General features: G+C 46.2%; 1 protein-coding gene across 3 annotated transcripts in view; it reads left to right on the forward strand.

Moving 5' to 3' along the window:
• LOC130213441 (gastrula zinc finger protein XlCGF57.1-like) overlaps positions 1-13171 on the forward strand; it is a 31566-nt gene extending 18395 nt beyond the window's left edge. For all 3 annotated transcript variants that reach the window (XM_056445128.1, XM_056405883.1, XM_056405971.1), the window contains one exon: positions 11177-13171. In XM_056445128.1, coding sequence (XP_056301103.1) covers positions 11177-12585 — 1409 coding nt within the window. In that variant the 3' untranslated portion in view covers positions 12586-13171. The remainder of the gene's footprint in view (positions 1-11176) is intronic.
• Positions 13172-15350: the final 2179 nt, after the last annotated feature.

Consider the following 15350-nt stretch of genomic DNA (forward strand, 5'->3'; position numbering starts at 1 on the left):
TGAGCAGAGTCTAGACACTCTCATTGTAAAGATGAACCAGACGGTCCGAGGTGTGTGGGGGGATGATGATGGGGAAACTGTCAATGCCTGTTGTGAGGTCAGCTAGATTAATGTTTGAGATGTTGCGAAAGGATATGACACGTAACTGTTGGAATTTGGATAATGTTAAACTTAAATTAAATTAAATAAGCATGTGGTCGGAGATAGGGAGATCGACAGCAGAGCAGTTGAGGGGAGTGAGACCAGAGCAACAGACCAAGTCCAAAATGTGACCTTTAGAGTGGGTGGGGAAATGAATAACATACAATTTATTGTAATAAAAACGTTATAAGTACTATCATTTTTGTTCTTGATATTTGGATCATTGTAATTAATAATAATTTTATCGTCAATATAATATTCAATCATTTCAATTGTAATATTGTTTTCGGTATCAATGCTGACTGATTTTCCCAGCTGCTCCTGAACGCATCATCTCACTCTTCCGGTAAGCTCTGGTTGCCAGCTCAGCAGCTCATGACTTCTTCTTCTCTCCCTCCCGCTCCCTCTTGCTCAGTGTGTCTCATGTCTAGTTCTCCCCCTGCCTCCCTTAATGATAACGATACATGCAACAAGTGTAGTTTATTTGCTAGGTTGGAGGCAGGTCTAAGTGGGTTAGATGCACGGCTCCGCGCCATCGAAGCTCAGACAGCTATGCTAGTTAGCCCGCCCTCTCCCGTAGCCGGCGCGGAGCTACAGTCAGCTGATAGCTGTTCCCAGCGGTAACCGTGCAGCCGGGTGGTTGGGTAACTGTTCGCAGGAGTAGTAAGTCTACACAGAAGCCCGCAGCACCAACCACTTCACGTTTCCAACCAGTTTTCCTGCTCAGCGACACGCTGAGGAACACACCCTGGTTATCGGGGCTCTATAGTCAGGAGCGTGAAAATAGCGAAGCCGCGGACCAGAGTCGTGTGCCTCCCGGGGCCAGAGCGGGCGTGGAGTCTTGTTTGAAGCTGCTGGCTAAGGACAAGCGGAGATACAGTCAGATTGTAATACACGCCGGTGGTAATGACGCCGAGCCCGCCGCTCGGAACTCACTAAAATTAATGTGGAATCCGTGTGCTTATGCCAAGACGTTGTCGGACACCGTCGTTCTCTGGCCCTCTCCCAAATTTGCAGACAGACGAATTGTTTAGCCGAATGTCGCTTTCAACCGCTGGCTGTCGAGGTGGTGCCCAGCGAATAATGTGGGCTACGTGACAACTGGAAGACTTTCTGGGGAAAACCTGATCTGATGAGGAGAGCGGCATTCATCCCACGTTGGACGGAGCGTCTCATTTCTGCGAATATGACCAAGTTGATCACCGGACTTAATCCATGACAACCCAGGGTTCAGATCAGGAACCGGGAGCAGAGTTGTAGTTTAACACCCTTCTCTGCTCTTCCATTCGAGCAGTTACCCACCCATGACTCTAGAGTAGAGACTGTGTCTGTCCCACGGCCACTTCAATTAAATAAATCAAAAGTAAGCAGAAGAGGAGTCATACAATAACCTTATACAAGTTAACACCATTATTTCAGCAGTGCAACAAAACAGGACTATTAAATGTGGTCTCCTAAATATGAGATCTCTGTCATCTAAAGCTGTGTTACTAAATGATTTAATATCAGATAATCACATTGATTTATGTTGCCTAACTGAAACCTGGCTGAGCCATGAAGAATATGTCTGCCTGAATGAATCGACTCCTCCAAGTCATATTAATACTCACATTCCTCGAGGCACCGGTCGAGGAGGTGGAGTAACCATCTTTGAATCGAGCCTATTAATTAATCCTCAACCAAAATTACACTACACCTCATTTGAAAGCCTTGTTCTTAGTCTTTCACATCCAACCTGGAAAACACTACAGCCAATTCTATTTGTGATTCTGTACGGGCCACCAGGTCCATATTCAGAGTTTATATCTGAATTCTCAGAATTTATATCAAGTTTGGTTCTTAAAACTGATAAAGTTATTATTGTTGGAGATTTTAATATCCATGTGGATGTTGATAATGATTGCCTTAGTGCTGCATTCATCTCCTTGTTGGACTCGATTGGCTTCTGTCAGAGAGTACAGAAACCCACTCACAGCTTTGGCCACACGCTTGATCTTGTTCTTACTTATGGCGTTGACATTGAGCATTTGAACGTCTTCCCACAGAATCCTCTTCTGTCAGACCACAACCTCATCACTTTTGAATTTATACTTCCGGAGTGTACTCCGTTAGTCAAAAGTTTCTACACTAGATGTCTAACTGACAGTGCTGTAGCTAAATTTAAAGAAGCGATTCCTTCTGTATTTGATTCGATACCATGTCTCAATATAACAGAGGACTCCTGGTCTAACTTTAGTCCGTCCCAGATTGATCATCTTGTTGACAGTGCCACAGGCTCTCTGAGAATGACACTGGACTCGATAGCCCCTCTGAAGAAGAAGACAGTGAGGAAGAGGAGGTTTGCTCCCTGGTATAACCCTCAGACCCGCAAACTGAAGCAAGCGTCAAAGCTTGAGCACGATATGGCGTTCAACTAATCTGGAAGAATCCCGCTTAGTTTGGCGAGATAGTCTTAAAACTTATAAGAAGGCCCTCCGTAATGCCAGAGCAGCCTATTACTCATCAGTAATAGAAAAAAATAAGAACAACCCCAGGTTTCTCTTCAGCACTGTAGCCAGGCTGACAGAGAGTCACAGCTCTGTGGAGCCGAGCATTCCTATAGACCTTAGTGGTAATGACTTTATGAACTTCTTTAATGAAAAGATTTTAACTATTAGGACAAGATTAATATTCTCTTGCCCATAACCAGTGCCAATCTGTCCTCAAGTGGAATGGCCTTGAAACCGCTGTATGCCCTGGTGTATATTTGGAGGGCTTTTCTCCCATCAACCGTGACCAATTATCTTCAACGGTTTCTACTTCGAACACGTCTACCTGTCTCTTGGACCCCATCCCGACGAGGCTGCTTAAAGACGTTTTGCCTTTAATTGGCGGCTCTCTATTAGATATTATCAATGTGTCTCTGCTAACAGGCCACGTACCACACTCCTTCAAGGTGGCTGTTATTAAACCTCTCCTGAAGAAGCCGCTCTGGATCCAGAGGTGTTGGCTAACTACAGACCGATCTCTAACCTCCCTTTCCTCTCCAAGATCCTTGAGAAAGTGGTCGCAAATCAGTTGTGCTACTTTCTACATCATAATAATTTATTTGAGAAATTTCAATCAGGATTTAGAAAACACCACAGCACCGAGACAGCACTGGTGAAAATTACAAATGACCTCTTAATGGCAGCAGATAAAGGACTCCTCTCTGTCCTGGTCTTGTTAGACCTTAGTGCTGATAGAGGACTCCTCTCTGTCCTGGTCTTGTTAGACCTTAGTGCTGATAGAGGACTCCTCTCTGTCCTGGTCTTGTTAGACCTTAGTGCTGATAGAGGACTCCTCTCTGTACTGGTCTAGTTAGACCTTAGTCCTGATAGAGGACTCCTCTCTGTCCTGGTCTTGTTAGACCTTAGTCCTGATAGAGGACTCATCTCTGTCCTGGTCTTGTTAGACCTTAGTGCTGCATTCGACACCATTGACCATGTCATCCTGTTACAGAGACTGGAGCAGTCGATTGGCATTTCAGGCACGGCACTAATTTGGTTTAAATCCTATTTATCAGATCGATCTCAATTTGTATTTGTAAACGATGACGCCTCGATAACCACCAACGTTAATCACGGAGTTCCACAAGGTTCTGTGCTTGGACCAATTTTATTTACCTTACACATTCTTCCTTTGGGCAATATTATCAGGAAACATTCCATAAACTTTCATTGTTATGCAGATGATACTCAACTATATTTATCGATAAAACCAAAGGAGAGCAACCAACTCGGTAAAATTCAAGCATGTCTTAAAGACCTAAAAACATGGATGACCTGCAACTTCTTGATGTTAAACTCAGACAAAACCGAAGTAATTTTAATCGGCCCTGAGCACCTCAGAGATCAATGATCTGGTGATGTGGTTTCTGTTGACGGCATTGCCCTAGCATCCAACACCACTGTAAAGAATCTTGGCGTTATCTTTGATCGGGACTTGTCCTTTAACTCCCACGTAAAGCAAATCTCAAGGACTGCATTCTTTCATCTACGTAATATTTCAAAAATCAGGCACATCTTGTCTCAAAAAGATGCAGAAAAATTGGTTCACGTTCGTTACTTGAGACTGGATTACTGCAACTCCTTATTATCAGGCTGCTCTAATAAATCTCTTAGGTCCCTCAGTTGATCCAGAATGCTGCAGCTCGTGTTCTCACTAAAACTAAGAAAGAGATCACATCACTCCTGCACTAGCTGCTCTGCACTGGCTCCCAGTAAAATCAAGAATCACTTTTAAAATTCTTCTCTTAACGTACAAAGCCTTGATTGGTGATGCACCATCATATCTTAAGGAGCTTGTAGTACCATATTGCCCCACTAGAGAGCTACGCTCACTAAATGCGGGACTACTTGTAGTTCCTAGAGTCTTAAAAGTAGAATGGGAGCCAGAGCCTTTCGTTATCAAGCTCCTCTTTATGGAACCAGCTTCCAATTTCAGTCCGGGAGGCAGACACAGTCACCTCGTTTAAGAGTAGACTTAAGACTTTCCTCTTGACAGAGCTTATAGTTAGGGCTGAATCAGGTTCACCTGGTCCAGCCCTTGATATGCTGCTATAGGCTTATAGCTGCCGGGGACGTTAGGATGCACTGAGTACCTATCTCCTCTTTTTCTCTCCTTAAGGATGAATTTTCATCTCTCAATCACACGTTACTAACTCTGCTTTCTCCCCGGAGTCCTTTTGACTTCACGTCTCATGGGGTCATCGGACCCTATGAGACGGCATAAATCCTATCTGCTGATGGATCATCGAGGTCTGGGTCGTGGAATTCCTGCTCCTGACTACGCCACTGTCCTGTTGAGACTCCGCCCACTGTTGAGACTCCGCCCCTCCTCCCCACCGCCATCTGCCTGATGGATCGTGGAGGTCTCCATCATGGAATATGCCTACTATGAACTATTCATACACTCTGTCATATTCATTGAATGTATTTAAACTCTAAATCTGTCCTTCTGTACACATGACATCTATTGTTCTGTCCATCCTGGAGAGGGATCCTCCTCTGTTGCTCTCCTGAAGGTTTCTTCCCTTTTTTTCCCCCTGAAGGGTTATTTGGGAGTTTTTCCTGGTCCGATGTGAGGTTTTGGGGCAGGGATGTCTATGTGTACAGATTGTAAAGCACTCCGAGACAAATTTGTAATTTGTGAAATTGGGCTATACAAATAAACTGAATTGAATAAAGCGTCCATAAGGAGAGAGGAGAGGAGAGAGGAGCTCAGTGTCTCCTAAGCGTCCATAAGGAGAGAGGAAAGAGGAGCTCAGTGTATCCTAAGCGTCCATAAGGAGAGAGGAGCTCAGTGTCTCCTAAGCGTCCATAAGGAGAGAGGAGAGAGGAGCTCAGTGTCTCCTAAGCGTCCAAGAGGAGAGAGGAGCTCAGTGTATCCTAAGCGTCCCCCTCAGCCTCTCAGCCTCTAGCAGCATCTCCAGGTCTCTCCAGGTGAACCTGGTTCAGGTTTAACTATCAGACCATCAGGAGGAAAGTCTTCAGTCTCCATGAGGGGGCGGAGTCTCCAGGACTGAAGGTGGAGCTGGTTCCATAAAAGAGGAGGAGCTTGATACCTGAAGGCTCTGGCTCCTCCTACTTCAGACTGAACCACAAGTAGCCCCGCCTCTAGTAAGGTAGCTCTCTAGTGGGGTAATATGGTACTACAAGCCCTCTAGTGGGGTAATACGGCACTACAAGCTCTCTAGTGGGGTAATATGGTACTATAAGCTCTCTAGTGGGGTAACATAGTACTACAAGCTCTCTAGTGGGGTAACATGGTACTACAAGCTCTCTAGTGGGGTAACATGGTACTACAAGCTCTCTAGTGGGGTAATATGGTACTACAAGCCCTCTAGTGGGGTAATATGGGACAAGCTCTCTAGTGGGGTAACATGGTACTACAAGCTCTCTAGTGGGGTATACAAGCTCTCTAGTGGGGTAACATGGTACTACAAGCTCTCTAGTGGGGTAACATGGTACTACAAGCTCTCTAGTGGGGTAATATGGCACTACAAGCTCTCTAGTGGGGTAACATAGTACTACAAGCTCTCTAGTGGGGTAACATGGTACTACAAGCTCTCTAGTGGGGTAACATGGTACTACAAGCTCTCTAGTGGGGTAATATGGTACTACAAGCTCTCTAGTGGGGTAACATGGTCCTACAAGCTCTCTAGTGGGGTAATATGGTACTACAAGCCCTCTAGTGGGGTAACATGGTACTACAAGCTCTCTAGTGGGGTAATATGGTACTACAAGCTCTCTAGTGGGGTAACATGGTACTACGAGCTCTCTAGTGGGGTAACATGGTACTACAAGCTCTCTAGTGGGGTAACATGGTCCTACAAGCTCTCTAGTGGGGTAATATGGTACTACAAGCCCTCTAGTGGGGTAACATGGTACTACAAGCTCTCTAGTGGGGTAATATGGTACTACAAGCTCTCTAGTGGGGTAACATGGTACTACAAGCTCTCTAGTGGGGTAACATGGTACTACAAGCTCTCTAGTGGGGTAACATGGTACTACAAGCTCTCTAGTTGGGTAACATAGTACTACAAGCTCTCTAGTGGGGTAACATGGTACTACAAGCTCTCTAGTGTGGTAACATGGTACTACAAGCTCTCTAGTGGGGTAACATGGTACTACAAGCTCTCTAGTGGGGTAACGTGGTACTACAAGCTCTCTAGTGGGGTAACATGGTACTACAAGCTCTCTAGTGGGGTAATGTGGTACTACAAGCTCTCTAGTGGGGTAACGTGGTACTACAAGCTCTCTGAGTGGGTAACATGGTACTACAAGCTCTTTAGTGGGGTAACATGGTACTACAAGCTCTTTAGTGGGGTAACATGGTACTACAAGCTCTCTAGTGGGGTAACATGGTACTACAAGCTCTCTAGTGGGGCAACATGGTACTACAAGCTCTCTAGTGGGCAACATGGTACTACAAGCTCTCTAGTGGGGTGCAGTGGTACTACAAGCTCTAGTGGGGTAACATGGTACTACAGGCTCTCTAGTGGGGTAACATGGTACTACAAGCCCTCTAGTGGGGTAACATGGTACTACAAGCTCTCTAGTGGGGTAACATGGTACTACAAGCCCTCTAGTGGGGTAACATGGTACTACAAGCTCTCTAGTGGGGTAACATGGTACTACAAGCTCTCTAGTGGGTAATATGGTACTACAAGCTCTCTAGTGGGGTAACATGGTACTACAAGCTCTCTAGTGGGGTAACATGGTACTACAAGCTCTCTAGTGGGGTAATATGCAGCATCACCAATCAAGGATTTGTAGATTAAAAGAAGAATTTTAAAACTGATTATAGATCCTGTGATCAATCAGATCACAAAGACTAAACACAGCTTGGTTCTCTTCTTCTTTCTGGTTACACTGACCTCAGATCAGGCCTAACTATAGACCTGAACCAGGACTAACTATAGACCTGAACCAGGCCTAACTATAGACCTGAACCAGGCCGAACTAGACCTGAACCAGGACTAACTATAGACCTGAACCAGCTAACTATAGACCTGAACCAGGCCTAACTATAGACCTGAACCAGGACTAACTATAGACCTGAACCAGGACTAACTATAGACCTGAACCAGGCCTAACTATAGACCTGAACCAGTCCTATAGACCTGAACCAGGCCTAACTAGACCTGAACCAGGACTAACTATAGACCTGAACCAGGCCTAACTAGACCTGAACCAGGACTAACTATAGACCTGAACCAGGCCTAACTATAGACCTGAACCAGTCCTAACTATAGACCTGAACCAGTCCTAACTAGACCTGAACCAGGACTAACTATAGACCTGAACCAGGACTAACTATAGACCTGAACCAGGCCTAACTATAGACCTGAACCAGCTCTAACTATAGACCTGAACCAGGCCTAACTATAGACCTGAACCAGGACTAACTATAGATCTGAACCAGGCCTAACTATAGACCTGAACCAGGCCTAACTATAGACCTGAACCAGGCCTAACTATAGACCTGAACCAGTCCTAACTATAGACCTTAACCAGGCCTAACTAGACCTGAACCAGTCCTAACTATAGACCTGAACCAGGCCTAACTAGAGCTGAACCAGGACTAACTATAGACCTGAACCAGGACTAACTATAGACCTGAACCAGGCCTAACTAGACCTGAACCAGTCCTAACTATAGACCTTAACCAGGCCTAACTAGACCTGAACCAGTCCTAACTATAGACCTGAACCAGTCCTAACTATAGACCTGAACCAGGCCTAACTATAGACCTGAACCAGGCCTAACTATAGACCTGAACCAGGACTAACTATAGACCTGAACCAGGCCTAACTATAGACCTGAACCAGGCCTAACTATAGACCTGAACCAGGCCTAACTATAGACCTGAACCAGGCCTAACTAGAGCTGAACCAGGACTAACTATAGACCTGAACCAGGCCTATAGACCTGAACCAGTCCTATAGACCTGAACCAGGCCTAACTAGACCTGAACCAGGACTAACTATAGACCTGAACCAGGCCTAACTATAGACCTGAACCAGTCCTAACTATAGACCTGAACCAGGCCTAACTATAGACCTGAACAAGCTCTAACTATGGACCTGAACCAGTCCTAACTATAGACCTGAACCAGTCCTATAGACCTGAACCAGGACTAACTAGACCTGAACCAGGCCTAACTGTAGACCTGAACCAGGACTAACTATAGACCTGAACCAGGACTAACTATAGACCTGAACCAGGCCTAACTATAGACCTGAACCAGTCCTAACTATAGACCTGAACCAGGCCTAACTAGACCTGAACCAGGACTAACTATAGACCTGAACCAGGCCTAACTATAGACCTGAACCAGGACTAACTATAGACCTGAACCAGGCCTAACTATAGACCTGAACAAGCTCTAACTATAGACCTGAACCAGTCCTAACTATAGACCTGAACCAGGCCTAACTATAGACCTGAACCAGGCCTAACTATAGACCTGAACCAGGCCTAACTATAGACCTGAACCAGTCCTAACTATAGACCTGAACCAGGCCTAACTATAGACCTGAACCAGGACTAACTATAGACCTGAACCAGGCCTAACCCTGAACCAGGACTAACTATAGACCTGAACCAGGCCTAACTATAGACCTGAACCAGGCCTAACTATAGACCTGAACCAGGACTAACTATAGACCTGAACCAGGCCTAACTATAGACCTGAACAAGCTCTAACTATAGACCTGAACCAGTCCTAACTATAGACCTGAACCAGGACTAACTATAGACCTGAACCAGGCCTAACCCTGAACCAGGACTAACTATAGACCTGAACCAGGCCTAACTATAGACCTGAACCAGTCCTATAGACCTGAACCAAGTCTAACTATAGACCTGAACCAGTCCTAACTATAGACCTGAACCAGGCTTAACTATAGACCTGAACCAGGACTAACTACAGACCTGAACCAGGACTAACTATAGACCTGAACCAGGCCTAACTATAGACCTGAACCAGGACTAACTATAGACCTGAACCAGGACTAACTATAGACCTGAACCAGGCCTAACTATAGACCTGAACCAGGCCTAACTATAGACCTGAACCAGTCCTAACTATAGACCTGAACCAGGACTAACGATAGACCTGAACCAGGACTAACTATAGACATGAACCAGGACTAACTATAGACCTTAACCAGGACTAACGATAGACCTGAACCAGGACTAACTATAGACCTGAACCAGGACTAACTATAGACCTGAACCAGGCCTAACTATAGACCTTAACCAGGTCTAACTATAGACCTGAACCAGGCCTAACTATAGACCTGAACCAGTCCTAACTATAGACCTGAACCAGGCCTAACTATAGACCTGAACCAGGACTAACTATAGACCTGAACCAGGCCTAACTATAGACCTGAACCAGGACTAACTATAGACCTGAACCAGGCCTAACTATAGACCTGAACAAGCTCTAACTATAGACCTGAACCAGTCCTAACTATAGACCTGAACCAGGCCTAACTATAGACCTGAACCAGTCCTAACTATAGACCTTAACCAGGCCTAACTAGACCTGAACCAGTCCTAACTATAGACCTGAACCAGGCCTAACTAGAGCTGAACCAGGACTAACTATAGACCTGAACCAGGCCTAACTAGAGCTGAACCAGGACTAACTATAGACCTGAACCAGGCCTATAGACCTGAACCAGGCCTAACTATAGACCTGAACCAGGACTAACTATAGACCTGAACCAGGCCTAACTATAGACCTGAACAAGCTCTAACTATAGACCTGAACCAGTCCTAACTATAGACCTGAACCAGGACTAACTATAGACCTGAACCAGGCCTAACTATAGACCTGAACCAGGCCTAACTAGAGCTGAACCAGGACTAACTATAGACCTGAACCAGGCCTATAGACCTGAACCAGTCCTAACTATAGACCTGAACCAGGACTAACTATAGACCTGAACCAGGCCTAACTATAGACCTGAACCAGGACTAACTATAGACCTGAACCAGGACTAACTATAGACCTGAACCAGGCCTAACTATAGACCTGAACCAGGACTAACTATAGACCTGAACCAGGTCTTCGTTCGTCTTCGTTCGTCTACGTTCGTCTTCGTTCGTCTTCGTTCGTCTACGTTCGTCTTCGTTCGTCTGCAGCTTGATACCTTTCATTAAATGCAATGTGTTTGTTCTGGAAGAGTCTTTTAACATTACATGTTTTGTTGATTGATCATTTCTCTCCACATATTTATCAGCTGGAGCTGGTCCCAGCTGACATTGGGCGAAGGCCGGGTCACCTGGACAGGTCGCCAGTCCAGTTTTTATTTTTGGTGTCACAATAATCCCTCAAACTCCAAGATAAGAGGAGTTCCCTTTGAAAGATTGTAGACTCTGCAAAAGTTTTTGTTTTTTTGGTCAAAGCATCAGGGAGTCCAGCAGAGGCCGATCTGGATTAGCTCGTTAGAAAAGTGTGGAGTCATAGTAACGTCATTCTGTGTCTGTTTTACCTTCAGATGGACAACAAGTGATCGGTGGAGAAGAAGAGCAGCAAGACTGGAGTTCCAGTCTGAACCGGGAGGACCCAGAGCCCCCACACATTAAAGAGGAACAGGAGGACCCAGAATCCCCTCACATTGAAGAGGTCAATGAGGACCCAGAGCCCCCTCACATAAAAGAGGAACAGGAGGAACTCTGGACCAATCAGGAGGGTCAGCAGCTTCAAGGTCTGGAGGAGGCTGGTATCGGGTTCATATTCACTATTGCGAAGAGTGAGGATGAAGAAGGGGAAGTGGAAGCTCAGTCCTCTCATCTTCATCAAAGACTAACTGAACACAATGAACCAGAAGATGATAGAGAGGACTACAGAGGACCAGAACCAGACAGGAAGTCAGGACCAGGAGACTCTTCAGAGACAGAAGTCAGTGATCACTGGAAGGAGACCAGAGATCCTCCATCAGGTTTAAGTTCTCTGAATAATTACTTTTCTAGTGAGAAACCGTTTCGCTGCTCTGTGTGCAGGAAAGGATTTGGCCTCAAGGGAACTCTGAAGGAACACATGAGATTTCACACAGGAGAGAAACCGTTCAGCTGCTCAGTCTGCAAGAAATCTTTTGCCTGGAGAGGAAGTTTACATAAACACACGAGGATCCACACACGAGAGCAAAGGTTCAGCTGCTCTGTTTGTCAAAGCCGATTCACCTGGTTCCATCAGCTCAAGACACACACATGTGTCGGCCATCAGTCCTCACAGCTGCTTTACACTCAGGAGAACCGAGAGGCAGAACCTCCAGCCGGCAGCTCAACTGGACACATGGAAACGGAAGAGGATGGTGAGGACTGTGGAGGACCAGAACCAGACAGGAACTCAGATCCAGATAGACGTTTAGATCCTGAGACTGATAACAGTGACGACTGGAAGGAGACCAGAGAACCTCCGTCAGGTTTAAACTCTTTGAATTATGATGACGTTTCTCTGGAGAAACCATTTAGCTGCTCTGAATGTGAGAAAGCTTTCAATGATCGTGGAAATCTGAGGAACCACATGAGAATCCATACGGGAGAGAAACCATTCAGCTGCTCCGAGTGTGAGAAAAGATTTCGCTTCAATGGAGACCTGAAAAGACACACAAGAACTCATTCAGGAGAGAAACCGTTCAGCTGCTCTACGTGTGGGAAAAAGTTTGGCAACAGTGGACATCTGAATCGACACATGAGGATTCACACAGGAGAGAAACCCTTCAGCTGCTCATTTTGTGAGCACAGATTTTTACAAAGAGCACATCTGGATGCACACATCAGATCGCACACTGGAGAGAAACCCTTCAGCTGCTCATTTTGTGAGAAACTGTTTTCACAGAGAGGAACTTTACGGCTGCACATGAGGATTCACACAGGGGAGAAACCCTTCAGCTGCTCTTTATGAAGACGTGTATGTCTGACCGTTCTGAAGACATACACAGGTACACAGGTAGAGTGGGTCGTCCACTGATCGATCGGTGGTTCGATCCCTGACCGCTCCAGCAGATATACTGTTCTGATGATGAGAAGATCGTTACATGACAGTTTGTCAGAGCACAGTTTATTGTTATTATTATTATTTATTCATATTATATTTCTGCTTATTCGGTGGTGATGGTCCTGGTGCGGATTCTTGCATCTTTGGAGTTCCAGAGTGGAGTCAGTGAGCACAGCGCTCTTCCTACAGAGCGTCCCTGAAGCTGCATGGAGTGACCTTTGACCTTTCAGAGCGTCCTGCTGTCTTTGAGGTGCTCTTCGGTTACTTCTCCAGATGCTCGAGCTGCTGGGTGTTCCTGAGGACTAACCTGCAGTGTTGATGCATGTAGCCGGTAGAACCGTGTAGTAGTACAGTAGTATAGTGTATGTATCCAGTAAGCCGTGAGACGTTGCTGGTGTCTTCTGTTTTAGATCTCTTCGCCACGATACCGGCTGACATCACGTTGACTGGTTTTACTTCTGGTTTTTTAAATAAATTGCTTCTCAGCAACCAACTCGTTTGTCTCCGTTCTTTTGGTTTGTGAAGCGAGGAATGAGATGTGTTTGGTATTTAATCACAACATTGTAAGAAGTAGCCGGGTGACGTCCGAAGGAAGCAGAAGAACCCGGTTCTCCACCAGCCTCTTCCGGTTCCAGCGGTTCTCTGCTCAGCGACGCCCTGGTCACCAGAGTTCATCCTTTGGATCCGGTTTGAAGCTGCTGGCTCAGGATCAGAGTCGAACCAAACCCACGTTAGCGAGTTAGTCCCGACACGGAGGCCTCTGAAGTTCTGCCCCCTCCCAAACCTGACCAGTGATGTCATCGTTCCCCCGCTGGTTGTCGAGGTGCTGCCCAGCTAACGATGTGAGATACGTAGAGAACTGGAAGACCTGAGGAGGAGAGATGGCATTCATCCACTCTGGATGCAGCGCGTCTCATCTCTGACTGCATGACCAGGATGAACCCGTATCCATGACAACCCAGGATTCACCACAGTACCTGGACTCTTTATGTACCGCCCTGTTCTGTGTCTCCTGTCTCCTTGATTGTTTCATTCCCTTCACCTGCCCTCAGCAACTCTCGTCCGGTGACTGTCTCATGCCGTACACCTGTGTCTCCTTATAGACTGCCAGTCTTTCCCTTGTCTCCTGGGGATTGTTGTCTTTAGTTCTGTCTTCCCTGTTCTTGTGTTTTTTTGTGCCAAGCTCTCCGGTGTTATGAGTGTGTATTCCGGACCTGCCTGTTCTGACCCTGACCGCCGATTCTCTGCCTGCCCCTTATTGGACTTTGTTGCTTATTGGAACCTTTTGACTCAGTAAAGAGAGTTTTGTTCTTCACACTGAGTCCCGTCCAGTTCCTCTGCCAATGAGCTCCTGCCCCTCGCCACCCGTGACAGAACAATCCAGCCATAAACGAGCTCAGCAGAGGCAACGCCATGTTTACGGCTCTCCAGACGCCAAGAGAGTCATAGCGACGGCTCCCAGCAGGATTGATCAGTTTATCAATGGCTTGCTGACCTGGGAGGCTGTAGTGGCGGACATGCCACCTCGTCTCGGCCCCGAGTCGCAGCCGCGCCGGTTCCCGCTGGCGCCTCCGAGCCCCCGCAGCCCGGCTACCGGCTACCGGCCATTGGTCCTTCCACCTCGCAGCCCCCGCCGACCCCAGCTCCGGCAAGAGTCCTGTCGCCATTCCCCGGCGCCCTGGCCGGTCCAGTTCCCAGTGCCCCGCTGGTTCCCTCTGTCCCGCCTCCATCCCTGCCGGTCCCAGTTCCCCCTGCCCCTTCGCTGTCCCGTCGCCTGACCCTGGACTCCCAGAGCCCCCTCCTCTTGTACCCATTCCCCCAGAGACTCCCTCTCCTGAGCCCGGTACCCCAGCTCCCCGTTCCTGTCCTCCGGAGCGCGTCCATTCGCCTGGTGGTCGTCCTCTGGACCCCCGGACTGCCTCTGCCATTACATGGCCTTGGTCCCAGGGAGGGAACCTGGATGTGTGGGTTCAGACCTCAATATAACGTTGATCTATAGACCCAGAGGTAAATAACATGACATGACCAACAATCCCCTGGATTATAAATATATATTCTTCTTGGTATTAATCTTATTGTTGTTAATGATATTATGAGTTTGGGATTTATCACTGTTAATTCTTATAATATTTGTTATAAATTTGGGAATAATTAGATTATATTCAGAATAATAAAATGTCCATGGGTTTGAGATTTGTTAGATTAAATTGATTATATTAATATAATTTTAGTGTTCGGGATGTATTAGATTAGATTAATATTTCTATTACTTTTGATCGAGTTTGGGATTTATTAGATTAGATTTATAATTAATAATAATTATAATATTATTAGTTTTTGACAATGCTGCAACAATAACCCTACTAAATAAATGAAGCAAAAGACATTTTGTGACTCGGACGCCATCTTACTAAACACTTGTTGGAGCTTCAGGTCCAACGAGCCTTCACAATAAGACGTTTTCATTTAAAAGTATTTTTTTATCAGCAATATACATTACAACTTGTATAATTACAATAGCTTTAACGGCAGGTGCTACAACATACTTCATTTATAAATCACAAAACACGCGACCTGTCTGGTCGGTAATCAGTTTACGTTTTATTCTGAAATCTGCCGGCCCGGACGTGCTCGGCAGCCGCTCCGCCGCTGGTGAACCGTGAGCTGCTCCA

This window comes from Pseudoliparis swirei, chromosome 1 (assembly GCF_029220125.1).
Source record: "Pseudoliparis swirei isolate HS2019 ecotype Mariana Trench chromosome 1, NWPU_hadal_v1, whole genome shotgun sequence".
NCBI lineage: Eukaryota > Metazoa > Chordata > Actinopteri > Perciformes > Liparidae > Pseudoliparis > Pseudoliparis swirei.